Genomic DNA, 21,783 nt, shown 5'->3' with positions numbered 1-21,783 from the left:
TACATCCAGTTCCCTGTGAGCTGCGCCCACCAGAATCCCCATGGTAGAGGGGGGAAATCGATGGGGTGAACGTCGCCATGCAACCACCAGCGAATAACAGGGCCATGTTCATGAACAGGAAGGGGGCCTACTCCATGAACATTCAGGTGGTGTAACCACCGGATGAAGATCCTGCACGTCTGCGCCCGTTACCCGGGCAGTGTGCATGACTCATTCACATTGGCACAATCGTTCATCCCCGCCATGTTTGGGGGACAACCCCCCCCCCCCACACCCCGCCGGCTGAGGGGCTGGTTGCTGGGCGACAGTGGTTACCCGTTGCAATTGTGGCTGATGACGCCTATACAGAGGCCACAGACTGACACAGAGAACCACTACAACGATGCCCATGCAGCGACCAGGGGTGTGGTCAAGAGGCGCTCTGGGATGCTGAAGATGTGTTTCAGGTGCCTGGACCGCTCTGGAGGGGCCCTCCAGTACCCATCGGAGCAGGTGGGCCCCATCGTTGTTCTGCATCCTGCACAGCATAGCCCAGCAGAGTGGCGATGTGCTGGAGGCGGAGGAGGGGAAGGGGGAGCAACACGATGAAGGACACGCCTCCCCAGATGAGGAGGATGTAGAGAGAGGGCAATGTACGGGACAGACGGGCTGGACAGGGATGGCAGGTTGCCCACCGATACCGGCTGGGCCAGCGAGTATGGGAGGAGCTGATTGCCACACGGATCACAGATTAAGGAGTGGGGGGGGGGGGGGAATCGCTGAGCATGGGCACGGACAGCAGAGTACGGCACCACCCAACCACCCTCACCCCGCCCACCACCAACCATCCTCACCCCGCCCACCACCGACCACCCGCATGCATATCACCCTCCATTACACATCAACCTGCGGCACAACAGGCAGGGCTCACACAGTCGCCAGTGGAAGCGGGTCTATTGCATGGCATGGAGGATGATGACAACCCGCTCTGCGATAAACTCCAGGCTCAACATCGTTGGACAATGTCTGACTCATGGCCACAGTAACACCCTCCACCTGGGAGGTCCCTGCATGTGGCCTGGACACTGCAGTGCAAGGACCCATCGTCTGCCTGGGGGAGGAGTGGCGAGGGCGACCCGGGGGAGTGGGGCGCGCACGCCACAGTCACCTGAGCTTGACATCCTATCACCCCTCACACACACACTGGCGCTCACCTCACAGCCCACCCCCGCATGCATCGGACAGAGCACAGAGGCAGCTTCTGTAGGCGTGAAAGTGACTTTAATTACAAACAGTTCGTACACGTGCCCTAGCCCTTAAAGCTAGTCTGTGCCCTGCACCCGTGCCAACTTACTCAGTGTCTAATTTTCTGGTCTTACGGGCCCTATGACTACGTCGAGGTGGTTCCCCAGACGGTACAGCAGAACTGGAGACGGACTCCTGTGATTCCTGCCCTATGACTAGGGTCCGTTTTGGATTCCGTTTCCAGGGGCGGCCCGGCTTGGATGGGCCAGGCTGCGCCTCGGGTGACCGGGATGGCCAGCTGCCAGCCTGTTCTGCCCATTGCCCACCAGATGCACCTGGGAGGGAAGGGGGGGAGTCCGAGGTGTCGCGGAGTTCCGGGACCTCCTCTGCAGGGGGACCCGGTAAGGGCTGCAGCACCTCCTCCTCCCTCAGGGTGTCCAATGGCCCCCGGACCTCTACGTGGGTTGGGGATGCGAACGGATCCAGCACCCAACGCACCCCCGGCACTTGGCACTGCCAGTCCTGGGAGGCCCGTGCTGGAATCGATAAGGGTGTGTCGGTTTGCAGCCATGGAGCTCAGGGAGTTGGCCATCCCTGTCTGTGTCTGGGCGACGCCGGCCAGCACCTGGACAATGGCGCGATGCCCTCAGCGATGGCCTGTTGAGACTGGCCATGGCCTGCTGGGACTGTGCCATGGCCTGCTGAGACTAGCGATGGCCTGCTGGGACTGTGCCATAGCCTGCTGGGACTGTGCCATGGCCTGCTGAGACTAGCCATGGCCTGCTGGGACTGTGCCATAGCCTGCTGAGACTGGCCATGGCCTGCTGGGACTGTGCTATGGCCTGCTGAGACTGAGCCATTGCCTGCAGAGACTGGACCATTGCCTGCTGAGACTGGGCCATGGCCTGCTGAGACTGTGCCATGGCCTGCTGAGACTGGGCCATGGCCTGCTGGGACTGTGCCATAGCCTGCTGAGACTGGCCATGGCCTGCTGGGACTGTGCCATGGCCTGCTGAGACTGGGCCACTGCCTGCTGAGACTGTCCATGTCCTGCTGGGACTGGCCATGGCCTGCTGGGACTGTGCCATGGCCTGCTGGGACTGGGCCATGGCCTGCTGAGACTGGCCATGGCCTGCTGGGACTGTTCATGGCCTGCTGAGACTGGCCATGGCCTGCTGGGACTGGACATGGCCTGCTGGGACTGTGCTATGGCCTGCTGAGACTGGGCCATGGCCTGTTGAGACTGGCCATGGCCTGCAGAGACTGGACCATTGCCTGCTGAGACTGGGCCATGGCCTGCTGAGACTGGGCCATGGCCTGCTGAGACTGGGCCATTGCCTGCTGGGACTGTGCCATGGCCTGCTGGGACTGTGCCATGGCCTGCTGGGACTGTGCCATGGCCTGCTGAGACTGGGCCATTGCCTGCAGAGACTGGGCCATTGCCTGCTGAGACTGGGCCACGGCCTGCTGAGACTGTCCATGTCCTGCTGAGACTGGCCATGGCCTGCTGGGACTGTGCCATGGCCTGCTGAGACTGTCCATGTCCTGCTGAGACTGGGCCATGGCCTGCTGAGACTGTCCATGTCCTGCTGAGACTGGCCATGGCCTGCTGAGACTGTCCATGTCCTGCTGGGACTGTGTCATGGCCTGCTGGGACTGTGCCATGGCCTGCTGAGACTGGGCCATTTCCTGCAGAGACTGGGCGATGGCCTGCTGAGACTGGGCCATGGCCTGCTGAGACTGGGCCATGGCCTGCTGGGATTGTGCCATAGCCTGCTGGGATTGTGCCATGGCCTGCTGGGACTGTGCCATGGCCTTCTGAGACTAGCCATGGCCTGCTGGGACTGTGCCATAGCCTGCTGAGACTGGCCATGGCCTGCTGGGACTGTGCCATGGCCTGCTGGGACTGTGCCATGGCCTGCTGAGACTGGGCCATGGCCTGCTGGGATTGTGCCATGGCCTGCTGGGATTGTGCCATGGCCTGCTGGGACTGTGCCATGGCCTGCTGAGACTGGCCATGGCCTGCTGGGACTGTGCCATGGCCTGCTGAGACTGTGCCATGGCCTGCTGGGACTGTGCCATGGCCTGCTGAGACTGGCCATGGCCTGCTGGGACTGTGCCATGGCCTGCTGGGACTGGACATGGCCTGCTGGGACTGTGCCATGGCCTGCTGAGACTGGCCATGGCCTGCTGGGACTGTGCCATGGCCTGCTGAGACTGTGCCATGGCCTGCTGAGACTGGCCATGGCCTGCTGGGACTGTGCCATGGCCTGCTGGGACTGGACATGGCCTGCTGGGATTGTGCCATGGCCTGCTGAGACTGGGCCATGGCCTGCTGGGACTGTGCCATGGCCTGCTGAGACTGGGCCATGGCCTGCTGAGACTGGGCCATGGCCTGCTGGGACTGTGCCATGGCCTGCTGAGACTGGCCATGGCCTGCTGGGACTGTGCCATGGCCTGCTGAGACTGAGCCATTGCCTGCAGAGACTGGACCATTGCCTGCTGAGACTGGGCCATGGCCTGCTGAGACTGGGCCATGGCCTGCTGAGACTGGGCCATGGCCTGCTGAGACTGGGCCATGGCCTGCTGAGACTGGCCATGGCCTGCTGGGATTGTACCACGGCCTGCTGGGACTGGGCCATGGCCTGCTGGGACTGTGCCATGGCGTTGCGGTCTGCAGCTGGCCCTGGCTCATGGCATCCTGTGAGAGGGCAGCCATGTCCTGGGCCACTGACGCCACCTTCACGGAAAGCCTCCGGCCTTGCATATTGTGACCCATGTCCAACATCGTCATACCCATTGCCTCCACCGCGGATGCCCTCCGTGCAGTTTCGGCCTGAGTGGTACACATGATCGACACCACTCCCAGCTCCTGCACGTGGGTGGACTCCTCTACCTGCGTCTGCAGGTGCTGCAAGCCGGCCGTCATCCCCTTCGATCGTCCCAGGGTCCCTGACTGCATTGGGTCTTTGGGTGGGTATGGGAACTCCAAGAACCCAGGTCCCCAGGGGAGGTATGTCCTGTCCGTCTGTCCCCTGTCTTTGGGTGTGCTGTCCATCCCCTGTGTCTCGGTATCCCGGGTGGAAGTGTGCTGTGTCTCGGTGTCCTGGGTCGGTGTGTCCTGTGTGTCATTGCCATCAGTATGGGTCCCCTGTGTCATGGTGTCCTGGGTCGACTGGGACGGGGGCCTGTTGGTGTGGCTGCCCTCCCTGTCGCTGGATGTATCCCTGCAGCATCGCCGCACTGGCACTATATGGGGGCGGCGTACGTCTGAAGGTCCGGTTCTATCCCTGGCTTGTGGACGCCCGACACTGGATGTGGATGGGGTACACCCGATTACCTAGGTCGGTCCCTGGCGTGTGGTCACCTTGGCACGTCCTTTGGGCGGTCGGCATCCGCAGGGAAGGGTGGATCGCTGTTTGGTCCTGCAGTACAGCATGCATGGTTAGACACACAGGTGGGGGGGGGGGGAGAGGATGGGGGGGGGGGGGGAGGTGGGATGGGGTGGGGGATGGGGGAAGAGTGGAGGAGGGATCGGGGGATGGGGAGGGGGGTGGGGAAGGGGGAAGGATGGGGGGAATGGGGGAGGGTGGATGGGGGAAGGTGGATGGTAGGAGGGGGGAGGGGGGATCAGAGAGGGGGGAGGGGGCAGGCAGTGGGGGTCTCACTTGGTGCTGCGCCCCCGATCTCTGCATCCGCAATCTCCCGGTCCTCGGGTCCACCTGCGAGGTCCAGGGCCCTCTCTTCCCGGTGAGGCTCGCAATTCAGGTGGACCCCCTCCGGTTCTGTCACGCTCCTGGTTGTTATGGACGCGCTTCTCCTGGGGGGGGTGGAACAGAGATAAAGGTCAACAGTGTTCGGTGGACATATACTTGCAGAACAGTGGTTGTGTGCATGTTGGCATAGGTTCACAGCCCATCCTCCCAATGCAGCCTGCATGGGTGGGTGCAGCCATGTCGGTCTCAGCTAGGGCTGTGCTGGCCATCCTGGAGGGGGCGGCGGGGCGGGGGGGGATGGGGGGTGGGGAGCATGTGTGTGGGGTTGGTGGGGTTGGCCGGAGTCACATGTGTGGGGGGTTATTGGGGTTAGAGCAATGGGCACAGTGTGGGTACTCACACTGGCTGCCCTGACTAGGTCATTGACCTTCTTGTGGCACTGGCTGCCTGTCCTGGCTGTTATGGCCACAGGCGCCGGCTGGTGTTTGCTGTGACCCTGCGGCCATGTCAGGGGTACAGGGCCTCCCTCCTGTGCTCCATGGCGTCCAGGAACGCCTCGATGTCCCGCTCCTGGAACCTCAGTATCGCTGTCTATCCGCCGGTGGCATCTTTTGAAGAGCGACGCTGTGTGGCATCAATTCCGGCGCGTGCGTCTGTGACGCCATTCCGGGTTGCACATCGCGCCTGGCCTGACGCCGATGCTCGCCCCTTCCAGGGCGGAGAATTCCTCAACTTTCAGTCGGTCCGACACCGGAGTGGCTCGCGCCGCTTTCGAAACCGGCGGCGGGTCATTGCCGCGATATCGGAGAATCCCAGCCTACATCTTTGACTATCTTGGAGAACAAAACAAGGAACATAACAATAGGATGCTTTCTATGGTGCATCTGTAAAAGTTGTTCAGAGTCGATGTGGCCATGCTGAATTTGCTTGGATTCCTGAGAAAGTATAGGCGTATTGTGCTTTCTTAGTCATTGCTTCGACATGGAAGTTAGGGGGTTGTAAGGGTGATTGCTGAGGGAATGGGTTTGCATGAGTTGTCATAGATACAATATGTGACCATGGGAATAAGTGGAGTGGTATGGATTAGCATGGAGAATATAAAGGACTAGTGAGGATGTGTAGATGCTTTGAAGGACCATTGTAGATGTGAGCGATGGATTCACATGAGTTGATGTGGATGTGGTCGGCGAGGCGAGATGGAGGGGTTAATATTTAACAACACAGTTGGATGAAGTCCCAGAGAACCAAGGCCTGAAAGAGTAACCAGCTGCCTCGCACATGTCAGCCTCTGTAGCTGCCTTCAATCAATGGTCAGGGACATTGGCCTGACCCCAGTTCGCATTTACTTCTCCTCCTGGAATGAAGATCATAAAATACCGACAGTGCAGAAGTAGGCCATTCGGCCCATCAAGTCTACACGGTCCCTCGGAATGAGGACCCTACTAAGGCCCACTCCCCTACTCTATCCCTGTAACCCAATAACTGTCGATTTATCATGGCCAATCCACCTAACCTGCACATCTTTGGACTGGGAGGAAACCGGAGCACCCGGAAGTAACCCACGCAGACACGGGGAGAACGTGCAGACTTCACATACACAGTGACCCAACGCTGGAATTGAACCCGGCTCCTTGGCGCTCCACAGCTTAAGATCCTGCCGCTTGGGACACGTTTCTCTCCTGAGGTAGTTGTGAAGAGCCGGAATATTTCTCAACTCTGTAGCCCTACGCCATGTTGCGTCGGGACCAGCGCGGAGAAGGAAGGTACCGCGCATGAGCGTGTTCGCGCCAGTCGCAGTGTGCACGCGCAGACCCATGGCGCACATTGGACGCCGGTATTGCCAGCTGGAGCGGCGTGAGTCGCTCCAGTGCTGTGCCGGCCCCCTGTAGTGTAGAGGATCGCTATACTTTGCAGTCCGATGACGCCGTTGTTAAACTCACCAGTTTTCATGACGGCGTCAACACTCTGCCGTCAGAAGGGAGAATCACGCCCCTTATATTTTAGTTATCTTGAGAGAATATTTAGAAAACTCTAAAAAAGGGAAAAAATCATGGGCGGGATTCTCCAATAATGGGGCTATGTCCCCACGCCGGCGTGAAAAGCGGCACCAACCAATCCAGCAACAACAGTCCCCGATAATGGGGAATGCTCCCCTTCCTAGGAGGCTAGGTTAGCACTGGAATGGTCCGCGTAGCTCCAGCCGGCGCGAGTTTGCACATGGGCACTACGGCCGGTGTACTTCCACCCATGCACAGGGTTCCCTTCTCCGCGCCGGCCCCCGGGCAAAATGGCGGAGCCCTACAGGGACCCAGCGCGGAGGAACATAGGCCCCTACGGAACCAGCCCGCCCGCCGATCGGTAGGCCCCGATCGCGGGCCAGGCCACCGTGCCCCCCCCCCCCCCCGTGTCAGATCCCCTCACCCTCCACTCCAGGACGGCCCTCGCAGAGACATCTTCCAGGTCCCATCGTGTGGGACCTGAGTAACCCACACGGCGGGACACGGTTGGACTCAGCGGTCACTTGGCCCGTCATGGCCCGGAGAATTGCCTGGGGGGGTGGGGGGGCGCTTTCAATGGCCCCGACCGGTGCGGCGGGAATCCCGTGGGCGCCCAAGAATTGGGGGAGAATCGGGAAGCCGGCGTCGGGATAGGAGTCCCCCCCGGGAATTCTCCGACCCGGCGCAGTGTCGGGGAATCCCGGCCCATACTTTTCAAATGCTATCCACCAAAATTAAAGTCGTAGTAAAGTTGAAGTCAATGGGAAGCAGAGGAAAATCTGTTCATTAGCTGGAGTGATACCCCACACTAAGAAAAATGATTGTAGTTTCCTTACTTTTAGATGTTGTGTGTCATTTTAAAATAAGATTTTAGTGCCTTACCCCATCCAGTGAAGGTAAAACTCCACAGATATTTTCTGTCAGATAGGAAAGCCATTAATATGAGGCAGTGCAAATAAAGACCTTCCACCAGGATCCAGTAGTAGTTCGTAGCCAAGAAATAGAGAAACAATATGACAGTAATCTTGCATCCCACCTGTCACACACAAATATGGACATCATTAGGCGATAACGCTTAATTCACTGAATTCACATTGCATTTTACAATCAGTGTACTTTGTTTTAGCACTCATGCAACCCAACAACAGGAAGGTAGAGAGGTTTTCTGCCACACACCCTGGTGAAGCAAAGTGGGATTGACTTTGAGGAAAATTTGGGTCACGCTGAATTTTTTTAAAATTTAATTCTTATAAGCAGCCAATTAAGTATTAGTTCATGCAAAACCATTTCCCACCAACTACATACTTGTTCAAATTTGCATGTGGATGGATGAACAATTACTTACATCAGGTGAAAGAGGAAATTTGTGTGCTAAGAACACTTCCATTGGCATTATTAGCAGTTCTTAACCATGTAGACTTGATTTACACTATTAGGTGAAAATCATGCCTTTATATTTTAAAGCTGTATTAGGAAGCAAGGTTCTGAAAAGGATTGGCTCACATTCTAAGTCAAATCTTTTATCAGAACTGATAGATATATACTTACGTAATGAGACTTTTCTATTATTGGTGCAACTGTGATGGTTTTCATATCGTCCACTGCAAGAGAATCATATTCTTGTATTTCGGAATCAGAATGCACAACATTGTCTTTAATGAAAATGCTGACGGCTCTCAGTATGAAGGAGGCAAACAAGTGCATGTGGATATAATTCCGAGTGCAATGGAGTCTTCTATTAGGGAGGAAAAAAATTGAACGTGAGGGATCTTACAATCAGTATCCTTCAGCCACTTCTCTATGCCATTAAATCAGTTACAATAATGCACTATTATAGTGCTTTGTAAGATTGATTTTTTTTTCAAGCAAGCTACATGAATTGACTGCAGCTAGACGAATCACAAGTAACCCACCAACCACTGTGTATCAACATATTTGTATCAACATATATGAGAAGCTTAATCTGAAGACAGACACTTATAACAATTTTACAGTTACCCAAAAACAAAAATTACAAAGAAAATCATCAGTCCTTTTGCGGTATAAATTGTTAAATCTCCAAAGAACACCACAAATTTTTTTCAGAAATATCCATTTCTGGAATACACTTGTGTTAATTTATGTGAGCCAGTTTGGCAATGTCAATATTGACCATTCTCAAATTGGATAAACATAAGTTTGTTTTTGATGCAGCATCTTTAGGGCTTTTTTTCCACTTTTAGTTAGCATTCTTTACTTTGATGAATGCAAAAATCTCCAAAAATGTAAATTTAAATTTGGTTTCACAGGTCGGCGCAACATCGAGGGCCGAAGGGCCCGTACTGCGCTGTAATGTTCTATGTTCTATGTTCTAAAAGAAATTGCAATATTAAAGAATACTACTGTTTAGACTCCTGCTTATATAGTGCAAGATATATGTATTTGTCAGCCATAAATTCAACTTTTTTGGTTAAATATATTAGATAAGGAAGGAGATTTTTATTTTCCACGTTCTCTAAACCAGCGTTCATCCAAAACTTTGTAGCCTATAGTGCGCCAGGTCCCAGTCAACCATCTCCCCTGTGCTGACTGATATACATTGGTTCCCAGTCTGGCAATTACTTTGTTTTAAAATGCTCATCCTTGTTTCATAGTTTTCCACTTTCTCAATCCTCACAATCATCTCCCCAAGCCCTACAAATCTCCAAGATCTCTGCGCTCCTCCAGTTCAAGCCTCTTGCATATCCCAGTTTTAATCACTTCGCTGTTGCTGGTTGTGCCTTCAGCTACTTCAGCCCTAAAACTCTGGAATTCACTTCCTGAATCTCTCCAACTTCTTTGTTTCACTTTCTTCCTTTATAATACACCTCAAACCTACCCTTTGATTAAACTTTTGGCCCTCTATCCTGATGTCTCCTATAGGTGGCTCAGTGTTAAATTTTGTTTGAAACGTTCCTGCGAAACACCAAGATGCTTTACCATGTCAAAGTCACGATGCCTTGGGATTTGTGCCCCCTTCGTGGCATGTTTTCCAGCGGTGGAGATGGATCATCATTGGCCAGCAGATTCCCCAGGGACGTGGCTGGCGAGCAACAAAACTGGCCAGTGCTTTCAGCAGAACCAGAAGATCCCACTGGCAGCCAATAGCGAGCTGCTTCTGCCACCAGAAAACCCGCTGTGGGGAGGCCAAAAATCCAGGCCTGTGTACATGTACACGGTTTCTGTTTTGCCTCAACATCTTTTAGTCAAGCAACTATTAATAGCATTAGGGTTAATATGTTCTGCTGATAGATAAACTTAGTGCTGATAGTATCTTCTTTAAGGAGCCGGTTTGAGCAGTTAGTAGTTTGCTTTCACATCATGAAAAGACTTCTTCTACACTTTTATTTTCTGACCACCTTATTAATACTGTTCCTTTTTGCAAATGGCCAAACAAACTCCACATAACTTAGCATAACATAGCATGAGGGATAATATGTTCTCCTGATAGATAAACTGAATGCTGATCATATTTTCTTTAAGGAGTAGGTTTGGACCAGTTCCTGGCATTTTGAATTGATGCACATCTTTTGCACTGCAATCATAATGGCCACTGTATTTCCTGTAGAAACATGCAAGATTTTCTCATGGACTGCATGATCAAAGACCCTCTCCCATATAGTGTGCCATAGGCCCGCCATCTGTCCTTATCCAGCCCTAATGACTTTTGCTACTCCAAAGGACAAACTTTAAGATACTTTTTTTTGTTTCACCCTACTCTACTTGGGTAATCTTTTGCAGCAGTCTGTGCCAACGTGCACTCTCTGTTGTTCAAACTCTGGAATACCTCACTTTTCCCACCTCTTCTCCTATATCATTGTCTTGTCATTTAATCCCTGATCATTTTCCCTTTCTTATCTACATCGAACTAATCAAATTCCTTCATAGTTTTAAAACCCCCTGTTGGTTTACTTACCTTTCCAGAGAAAAGTGGACCAGTCAGTTTCGCGTTTCTTGATAGTTCCGCTCTCTCAATCATTTTTTTTTTAGAACAGTACAGCACAGAACAGGCCCTTCGGCCCTCGATGTTGTGCCGAGCAATGATCACCCTACTCAAGCCCACGTATCCACCCTATACCAGTAACCCAACAACCCCCATTAACCTTATTTTTTAGGACACTAAGGGCAATTTAGCCTGGCCAATCCACCTACCCCGCACATCTTTGGACTGTGGGAGGAAACCGGAGCACCCGGAGGAAACCCACGCACACACGGGGAGGACGTGCAGACTCCACACAGACAGTGACCCAGCCGGGAATCGAACCTGGGACCCTGGAGCTGTGAAGCATTGATGCTAACCACCATGCTACCGTGCTGCCCTATCATAGTGTTATTCTTATGTAAATAGTGGCAGTGATGGTGGTAAATCTCAGTAGTTACAATAAGCCTTACAAGACTACTAATAGCTCACACTAGACAGGAACTCTTTGCCCTTAAAGGCTTTTGGCCTGACAACGTTGTACCCTCGCATCGAACACATAATTATAATGACAAGATCCGAGCGATGCGAATTCAACACATTTGGAAGGTCAGGCTCGAGATCATGAGACCCTTAATAATTATGCTATGTAACAGATTGCTTAGTGAATGATTTCTACTGCCAAAAATAATTATATACTGAGTGTGAATTATCTCTCATGGCTAAAATCAGCATTTTACAGGAACAATTTCCTTGGACTTTCTACTATGCCATTGTAGGTTGATTGGAAACCCAATTTCTACTGTGATGTACTGGTAGAAAGTCTGAGGAAGTTCCTACAGTGCAGAAGGAGGCTATTTGGTAAATCGAGTTTTCACCGACCCTCCGAAAGAGCACTCAACTGAGGCCCACTCTCCCCCAATCCCAAGTATTGATCATGGACAATCCATCTAACTTGCGCATCTTTAGACTGTGGGAGGAAACCGGAGCACCCGAGGAAAACCCATGCAGACATGGGGAGAACGTGCAAGCTCCACACAGACGGTCACCCGTGGCCGGAATTTAACCCCTTTCCCTGATGCTGCGAGACAGCAGAGCTAACCACTGTGACACCATGCCGCTCAATATGCTTCAATGTAGCAAAAACCACAAATATATTTATATATCTTTTTTAATGTAGCAGAACATACCAAGGACCTTTAAAAGCGTGTTATCAAACCTGACACTGAACCAAATGGGAAGATAGTAGAGCTGGTGACCAAACACCTGCCTAAAAATGAAGGTCTTCCTTCTTAAAGGAGGAAAAATTGGTAGAAGAGTTGGAGGTGTGCATGGAGAGAATTCTAGATCTTCACATCTTTGAAGCCGATGGTATGGGTCACCAATGGTCGAACTATTAATATCAGGAATACACAAGAGAACAGAATTGCAGGAGCACAGAGATTTTGAGGATGGTAGGAGGTTATAGAGAAGAAGGGTGTGAAGACAAAGGAATTGGAAAACAAGGATGAGAATTTTCAAATTGAGGCATTGCTAAATTATTACAGGGGATCTAGAAGTGAAGGAGTAACAGTTTTTGCAGTTGTCCACCAGGTTCGAGCTTGCAGCTTGTAATAACCAGAGCCGGAGCTTTAGGATGGATCAGCTACCTGGCCATGGCACTGTGGTGCAGACAGACATTCAAGTCGGTCTAAATAGAAATATAGCGGTGGTAGGGGATAGCATAGTGAGGGGAAAAGACACAGTTCGCTGAAGTTGAGAGTGAGAATCCAGAAAGCTGTGTTGCCTGGGTTTAGGTCATCAGCTTGGGACTAGAGAGGGACTTGCTAAGGGAGGAGGAGGATTCAGTTGTCATGGTCCATGTAGGCATAGCAGCATAGAAGGAAAGAGAGAAGATTGCAGTGTCTCTGACAAAAGTTTTCAAATCTTCTCTGGCCACAGGAGATGTACCAGAGGACTGGAGGACAGCTAGTGTGGTACCATTATTCAAGAAGTGAAGTAGGGGTGATCCAGGAAATTACAGGCCAGTGAGTCTAACTTCAGTGGTAGGGAAACTACTGGAAAAAATTCTGAGGGAGAGAATTAATCTCCACTTGGAGAGGCAGGGATTAACCAGGACAGTCAGCAAGGTTTTGTCAAAGGACTATCATGGGTGGGGTTCTCCAACCACCCGCCGTGCCGGAGAATCACCGGGGGGGAGGGGTGGCGTGAATCCCGCTCCGCCGCCCCGATGCTGGCTGCCAGATTCTCCAGCGCCGGTTTTTCGGCAGGGGCGGGAATCGCACCGCGCCGGTCGGGGGCTGTTGGCAGCCCTGCGATTCTCCAGCCCGCGATGGGCCGATGGTCGCCCGTTTTCGACGTCGACGTACCGGCGGGACCTGGCTCTGCGGGCGGCCTGTGGAGTACTTGGTGGGGCGCGGGGGGATTTGGCCCGGGGGGGGCACGGTGGCCTGACCCGCGAAGGGGGCCCACTGATCTGCGGGCGGGCCTGTGCCATGGGGGCACTCTTTCCCTCCGCGCCGGCCAGTGTAACGGTTCACCATTGCCGGCGCGGAGAAGTACCCCCCTGTGCATGCGCTGGGATGATGCCAGCACACACTGGTGCTCCCGCGCATGCGCCAACTCACGCTGGCCCACGGAGCCGTTCAGCAGCAGTTGGCATGCCGCCAACCCCGCCGCCGCTGGCCTAGCCCCTGAAGGTGCGGAGGATTCCGCACCTTCCGGGCAGCCCGACGCCGGAGTGGTTCACGCCACTCCTCGGCACCGGTACGGCCCGCCCTGCCGGTTAGGGGAGAATCCCGCCCCATGTCTTAAATTTAATTTAATGATTTGAGGAGGTGACTAGGTGTGTAGATGAGGGTAGTGCGGTTAATGTATTCTGTGTGGACTTTAGCAAGACTTTTGACAAGGTCCCACATGGGAGGATGTTGAAGAAGGTAAGAGCCTGCGGATCAGAGAAATTTGGCACACTGGATCCAAAACTGGCTTTGAGGTAGGAGGGTGATGGTTGAAGGCTGTTTTTGTGACTGGAAGCCTGTATCCAGTGGTGTTCCACAGGGATCGGTGCTGGGTCCCTTGTTTGTACTATACATTAATGATCTGGATTTGAATGCAGGAGGTATGATAAGTAAATTCACAGATGACACAAAAATTGGTAGTGTGGTTAATAGTGAGGAGCAAGGCCTTAGATTACAGGACGGTATAGATGGGCTGGTTAGATGGGCAGGTGAGTGGCAAATGGAGTTTAACCATGAAAAGTGAGAGGTAATGCATTTTAGGAGGACGAACAAGGCAACGGAATATACAGTAAATGGTTGGACCCTAGGAAGTAGAGGATCAAAGGGACATTAGTATGCATGTTCACAGATCTCTGAAAACAGCAAGACAGATAGATAAGGTGGTTAAGCTGGCCGATGGGATTCTTGCCTTTAATAACTGAGGCATTGAATACAAGAGCAGCGAGTTATGCTCGAGCTGTATAAAACACTTGTTAGACCTAGCTGGAGTACTGTGTACAGTTCTGGTCATGACACTATCGAAAGGAAGTGATTGCACTGGAGCGGGTGCAGAAGAGATTCACCCGGGTGTTGCCTTGGCTGGATCGTTTCAGCTATCAAGAGGCGATAGGCTGGGGTTGCTTTCACTGGAGCAGAGGAGGCTGATAGAGGTGTATAAAATTATGAGGGACATAGATAAAGTGGACAGGAAGGTACTTTCTTTTCATGGAGGGGTCAATAACCAGGGAGCATAGATTTAAGGTAATGGGTAGGAAGTTTAGAGGAGATTTGAGGAAAAATCTTTTCCCCAGAGAATGGTTGGGATCTGGAACTCACTGCCTGAAAAGGTTGTAGAGAAGGAAACCCTCAAAACATATAAGAAGTATTTAGATGAGTGCTTGAAATGACACCGTATACATGGCTACGGACCAAGTGCTGGAAAATGGGATTGGAATAGTTAGGTGCGGTCGCAAAGAGCCTCTTTCGTGCTGTAAAAACTCTATGACTCGATGACTAAGAGATTCTGCTTAGGAGTTATGAGCAGCTGGGGGCTAAATTAAAATGCAGAATGATAAAGGCAATAATCTACCTGAGGCACAAATGAATTGGCATTGGGTACATAACGTTAGAGAGGCAAATGCATGGTTCAAATATTGTTGCGAGAGAAATGGGTTTGATTCAAAGAACAAAGAAAAGTACAGCACAAGAACAGGCCCTTCGGCCCTCCAAGCCTGTGCTGACCATGCCGCCCGTCTGAACGAAAATATTCTACACTTTCGGGGTCCGTATCCCTTTATTCCCATCCTATTCATGTTTTGTCAAGATGCCCCTTAAACTTCACCATCTCCCTGCTTCCACCACCTCCTCCGGCAGCGAGTTCCAGGCATCCACTACCCTCTGTGTAAAAAACTTGCCTCGTACATCTCCTCTAAACCTTGCCCCTCGCACCTTAAACCTATGCCCCCTAGTAATTGACCCCTCTACCCTGGGGAAAAGCCTCTGACTATCCACTCTGTCTCTGCCCCTCAAAATGTTGTAGATCTCTATCAGGTCGCCCCTCAACCTTCATCATTCCAGTGAGAACAAACCGAGTTTATTCAACATCTCATCATAGCTAATGCCCTCCATCCTGGTAAATTTCTTCTGCACCTTCTCTAAAACCTCCACATCCTTCTGGTAGTGTGGCGACCAGACTTGAACACGATACTCCAAGTATGGCCCAACTAAGATTCTGTACAGCTGCAACATGACTTGCCAATTTTCATACTCAATGCCCGGCCAATGAAGGCAAGCATGCCGAATCCCTTCTTCATTTTTAATTAACATTTTATTGAGGTATTTTTGGTATTGTAACAACAAAACAAACTATATACATGAAACTATAAACATAGTGCAAAAGTCGTCTCCTTTCCTTTCAGGTCCCACCTTTATTAACCCCCTACTCTAAGCTAAACTAACCCCCCCCCCCCCCACTTCTGCTGACGATTAATTTTCCGCAAAGAAGTCGACGAACGGTTGCCACCTAAGGGCAAACCCTAACAGTAACCCTCTCAAGGCGAACTCGATTTTCTCCAGACAGAGAAAGCTAGCCATGTCCGAAACCCAGTCTCCGAATTCGGGGGCATGAGTCCCTCCAAGCTAATAGTATCCGTCTCCGGGCTACACGGGAAGCAAAGGCCAGAACGTCTGCCTCTTTCTCCTCCTGGATTCCCGGCTCTTCCGACACCCTGAAAATCGCCATCTCTGGACTCAGAGCCACCCTTGTTTTTATCACCGTGGACATGACGTCCACAAACCCCTGCCAAAATCCCCTAAGCTTCGGGCATGTCAATGTGGACATGGTTCGCTGGCCCTCCCGCACATTTTGCACACCTGTCTTCCATCCCAAAGAATCTGCTCATCCGGGCCACTGTCATGTGAGCCCGATGAATGACCTTGAATTGTATCAGGCTGAGCCTGGCACATGTTGCAGTCGCGTTGACTCAACACGTCCGCCCATAGACCATCCTCTATCTCTCCTCCCAGCTCCTCCTCCTTCTTGCGCTTCAGCTCCTTGGTCTGCGTCTCCTCTGACCCCATAAGTTCCTTGTAAATGTCAGAGACGCTCCCTTCTCCTAGCCACCCTCTGGAAAATACCCTGCCTGAATCTCCCTTAGCGGTAGGAGTGGGAAGGTTGACACCTGTTTACGTAGGAAGTCCCGCACCTGCAGATAGCTGAATTTGTTTCCCCTCGCCAACCCAAACCTCTCCTCCAGCGTCCTCATTCTCGGAAAGCTCCCCTCTATAAACATAGCCCCCAACCTCTCAATCCCTGCTCTCCGCCATATCCGGAACCCCCCATCCATACTTCCCAGGGCAAACTGGTGATTATTACAGATTGAGGACCAGACCGATGCTCCCTCTGCTCCCACTTGTCTCCTCCATTGCCCCCAGACTCTCAGGGTCGCCACCACCACAGGGCTAGTGGAGTAACGTGCCGGTGGGAATGGCAGAGGCGCAGTTACCAATGCCTCCAGATTGGTGCCCTTGCATGAAGCCGCCTCCATACTCTCCCATGCCAACCCCTCCCCCACTACCCGCTTCCTGATCATGGCTAAATTCGCCGCCCAGTAATAGTTACTAAAATTTGGCAGCGCTAGCCCGCCCTCTCCCCGACTCTGCTCAAGCATTATCTTCCTTACTTGCGGCGTCTTGTCTGCCCAAACGAAGCCAGTGATCACTTCGTCGATCCGTTTAAAAAAGGACCGTTGAATAAAGATGGGTAGACACTGAAATGCAAACAGGAATCTCGGGAGGACCGTCATCTTCACCATCTGCACCCTCCCAGCTAATGACAACGGGAGTGCATCCCATCTCCGAAAATCGTCCTTCATTTGGTCTCCTAGTCAGGTCAGATTTAATTTATGCAGCCAGTCCCATTCCCGCACCACTTGAATGCCTAGGTACCAAAAGCTTCCCCCCGCTAATCTGAATGGCAGCTCCCCCAATCGCCTCTCCTGTCCCCTCGCCTGGACCGCAAACATCTCACTTTTCCCCATATTTATCTTATGCCCTGAAAACCAGCCAAATTCCCCTAGAATCCTCATGATTTCTTCCATTCCCTCTATTGGGTCCGATACATAAAGAAGCAGGTTGTCTGCATAGAGCGAGACTCTCCCCCCCCCCCCCCCCCCCCCCCCCCCCCCCACCCCAGCAGCCCCTTCAGGCTCTCAGAGGAATTGCCAATGGCTCTATAGCTAGCGCGATCAACAGTGGGGAGAGGGGTCATCCCTGTCTCGTCCCCCGGTGCAGTCTAAAATAGTCCGTACGCTTGCCACAGGAGCCTGATACAACAACCTGACCCAGTCAATAAAGCCCCGCCCAAATCCGAACCGTTCCAGTCGCTCCCTTATATTCCCAGTACCTTATCTTATATTCCACACAGGCTTCGTCGGTTCCTCACCTTCTAGCCCTGACAAATGCCTCCTTTTTCTTTTTAACGAGGCCTACAATATCTCTCGTTATCCAAGGTTCCTTAAATTTGCCATATTTATCCTTCTTCCTCACAGGAAAATGCCGGTCCTGAATTCCTTTCAACTGACATTTGAAAGCCTCCCACATGTCAGATATTGATTTACCCTCAAACATCCGCCCCCAATCTAGATTCTTCAGTTCCCGCCTAATATTGTTATAATTAGTCTTCCCCCAATTTAGCATATTCACCCGAGGACCACTCTTATCCTTGTCCACCAGCACTTTAACATTTACTGAATTCTGGTCACTGTTCCTGAAATGCTCCCCTACTGAAACATCTACCACCTGGCCGGGCTCATTCCCCAGTGCCAGGTCCAGTACAGCCCCTTCCCTAGTTGGAATATCTAAATATTGTTTTAAGAAGCCCTCCTGGATGCTCCTTACAAACTCTGCCCCAACTAAGCCCCTAGCACTAATTGAGTCCCAGTCAATATTGGGGAAATTAAATTCTCCCATTACAACAACCCTGTTGCTTTTACTCCTTTCTAAAATCTCTCTACCTATCTGCTCCCCTATCTCCCACTGGCTGTTGGGAGGCCTGTAGTAAACCCCCAACATTGTGACTGCACCCTTCTAATTCCTGATCTCTAACCATATAGCCTCACTGCCCTCTGAGGTGTCCTCCCGTAGTACAGCTGTGATATTCTCCCTAACCAGTACCGTAACTCCTCCTTTTATATCCCCGCTATCCAGCCTGAAATATCTAAATCCTGAAATGTTTAGGTGCCAATCTTGTCCTTCCCTTAACCAGGTCTCTGTAATGGCAACAACACCATAGTTCCAAGTACTAATCCAAGCTTCTTGCATTAAAACATGCATTTCAGGCCACCAGACCCACTGTGTTCAGCAACATCTCTTTGTCTGCTCTGCCTCAGAGTCATACTGGCCCTTTTCCCCAGTTCTCCCTCAATATTTTCACCTTCCGACCTATTGCTCCGGTGCCCACCCCCCTGCCATATGAGTTTAAACCCTCCCGTGAGACACTAGCAAACCTCACGGCCAGGATATTTATGCCGCTCCAGTTTAGATGCAACCCGTCCGTCTTATACAGGTCACACCTGCCCCGGAAGAACTCCCAGTTCTCCAGATAACAGGAATCCTGCCAAACCAGCTGTTTAGCCACTTGTTTAGCTGTTCTATCTTCCTATTTCTAGCCTCACTGGCACGTGGAACAGGGAGTAATCCTGAGATTACAACCCTAGAGGTCCTGTCTTTTAACTTTCTGCCTAGTTCCCTGAACTCCAGCAGCAGGATCTCATGCCCCTTCCTGCCTATGTCATTAGTACCAATATGTACAACGACCTCTGCCTGTTTGCTCTCCCCCTTCAGGATGCCCGCTACCCGTTCTGAGACATCCCGGACTCTGGCACCAGGGAGGCAACATACCATCCTGGAGTCTCTTTCATATCCACAGAAGCACTTATCTGTGCCTCTGACTATAGAGTCCCCTATGACTATTGCTCTTCTGTGCTTTAACCCTCCCTTCTGAACATCAGAGCCAGCCGTGGTGCCACTGCTCTGGCTGCTGCAGTTTTCCCCTGATAGGCTATTCCCCCCCCAACAGTATCCAAAATGGTATATCTGTTTGAGAGGGGGACAACCACAGAGGATTCCTGCACTGACTGCCTGCCGCTTCTGGTGGTCACCCTGCACCTGCCTGCACCTAGGGTGTGACCACATCACTGTAACTGCTATCTATGCTGCTTTCCGCCACCTGCATGCTCATAGAGCACTGGTACTCGTACTGCGGAAAGTGGGAACTGTATTGCTGGATGGTCTTCACCAAACCCTGCTGGGACCATTATGCTGGTGAGACATATGACTAACAATAGAGAAGGTTTTAAACTAAATAGGGAGGATGGATTACATGAGCGGAGATGTGCAAAAGGCACAGGAACAGGGTAGCGATATGGGTGATGATAACCAGAGTGTGGTCAGAAGGGACAGAGCATATAACTTAAGAGTGCACCAGCAGATGTAGTTAGAGTTTGCAAGAATAGTCAACAGAGAGAATTAAAGTATCTGAACACAGAGAGCATTTGCAGCAACATAGACAAATTGATAGCACAAATAGAAATATCTATGACCTGATAGCCATTTCAGGCATGTGGTTGCAAGGTCTAAATATTCAAAGGTGTTTGCCATTTCACAAGGACTGAGGTGGGGTATCTCTGTTAATTAAGGATGACACTAGTGCAAAGATCAAGATGCAGAATATTACAGTTCCTTGCAATAGCTTATAAACTCCCGAACAGTAGTCACACTGCAGGATAGAGAAGACAGGAAGAAGTAATAAGGATTGTACAAAAGGGACTGGATCATTTTAATATTCATATAGATTAGAGGAATCACATTTTAAAAGGTAGCCTGAAAGACAAGTTCATAGATTGTATTCAGGACAATTTCTTGGAGCATCATATACTAGTGCCAGCCAGGAAACAGACCATTTTAGACAGTAATTACTGATGAGACAGGATTCATTAATTACCTTATATGAAAGGAGTCTCCAGGCAACAGTGATCATAACATGACAGAGTTTCACATTCAGATTGAGGATGAGACGTGTGGTTCGAAGACTAATGTCTTAAATAAAGGCAATTACTGATACCTGGGGTGGGATTTCCGATCCTGGGGCTAAGTGTTTACGCCCCCGTAAACGCCAGAGCGTTTCACGACAGGGTCATCTGGTCCAGAGAATCAGCGATCCCGTGCCGCACAGGGACCCAGCACAGCACTGGAGCACGTCACACAGCTCTAGCTATCGATACGGGTGCCAGGACGGCTGGCGCGAGTTCACGCATGTACGTGGCTTGCCAACATGGATTACCGGGTAATCCCGCCCGCCGATCAATAGGCCCAATCGCGGGCCTGGCCAAAGTGGAGCCCTCCCTCCCACCCCCCCCCTCCGGAGTTGGATCCCCCCTCCCCCACACCAGGATGGCCCCCGCAGCATGAACGCTGAGGTCCCGCTGGGTAGGACCACACGCGAATGGCGCCAGCGGGACTCGGCCAAACTCGGCGGGCATTCGGCCTGTCTAGCGTGGAGAATCGGTGGGGGGTGCCGCATTGAGCGACCCCCGCCCGGCGCCGCGCCGACCATGCCGGTGCCATTGCCGTTGTTTCTCTGGTCCAGGGTGAGGGTGTGGGTCTAGGTGGAGTATTCGTTCGGAGTGTTGGTGCAGAGGCGATGAGCTGAATGACCTTTTTCTGCACTGTAGGGATTCTTTTTTTCAATAAATTTAGAGTACCCAATTTATTTTTTCCAATTAAGGGGCAATTTACCGTGGCCAATTCACCTATCCTGCACATCTTTGGGTTGTGGGGCAAAACCCACGCACACAGGGGCAGAATGTGCAAACTCCACAGGGACAGTGACCCAGAGCCGGGTTCGGACCTGGGACCTCAGCGTCGTGAGGCAGCAGGGCTAACCCACTGAGCCACCGTGCTGCCATCACTGTAGGGATTCTATGATCCTATATCATTACCAAGCTCTATCATTGGGCAGGATTCTCAGGTTTCGTACATGGTGAGACCTGTGACATGGTGGGGCAAGCGAGAACAGCAAATCTTGGCCCTTACCCCAGCTCAGCAGGTGCTAACTCCCTTATCAATGCCTTTGTTACACTGGCCATACATGACTTGATGTGTTAGATGGGTTGGTTCAACGTTGACTGCAACTGGATGCAGGTGAGCTAGAAACAAACATCTAACAGCGGAGATGATCCAACATGGTTTTATTTAACTATGAACTGCTGAACATGTTCAGCTGTGGGTTGACACTCTACTAATCCTACTGACGACCTCTTACTGGCTTGACCAGACTTATTAGCTACCACATGGCAATAGTGCCCACTAACTTGTGCACTCTGACTGTCTCAGTGTCTGGGTCCCGAAAAGTG

The 21,783-nt window shown here is 51.8% G+C and overlaps 1 protein-coding gene across 4 annotated transcripts in view; it reads right to left on the bottom strand.

Annotated features, from left to right (window-relative positions):
- LOC119961152 (parathyroid hormone 2 receptor-like) overlaps window positions 1–21,783 on the bottom strand; it is a 454,460-nt gene that overhangs the window by 99,853 nt on the left and 332,824 nt on the right. For all 4 annotated transcript variants that reach the window (XM_038788634.1, XM_038788635.1, XM_038788633.1 and 1 more), the window contains 2 exons: window positions 8,486–8,672; window positions 7,820–7,973 (listed from right to left, as the gene is read on the bottom strand). In XM_038788634.1, coding sequence (XP_038644562.1) covers window positions 7,820–7,973; window positions 8,486–8,672 — 341 coding nt within the window. The remainder of the gene's footprint in view (window positions 1–7,819; window positions 7,974–8,485; window positions 8,673–21,783) is intronic.

This window comes from Scyliorhinus canicula, chromosome 2 (genome assembly GCF_902713615.1).
Source record: "Scyliorhinus canicula chromosome 2, sScyCan1.1, whole genome shotgun sequence".
NCBI classification, from domain to species: domain Eukaryota; kingdom Metazoa; phylum Chordata; class Chondrichthyes; order Carcharhiniformes; family Scyliorhinidae; genus Scyliorhinus; species Scyliorhinus canicula.
Note: the sequence above shows the minus strand (reverse complement) of the source record. Positions and strands in the feature narration are given on the sequence as shown.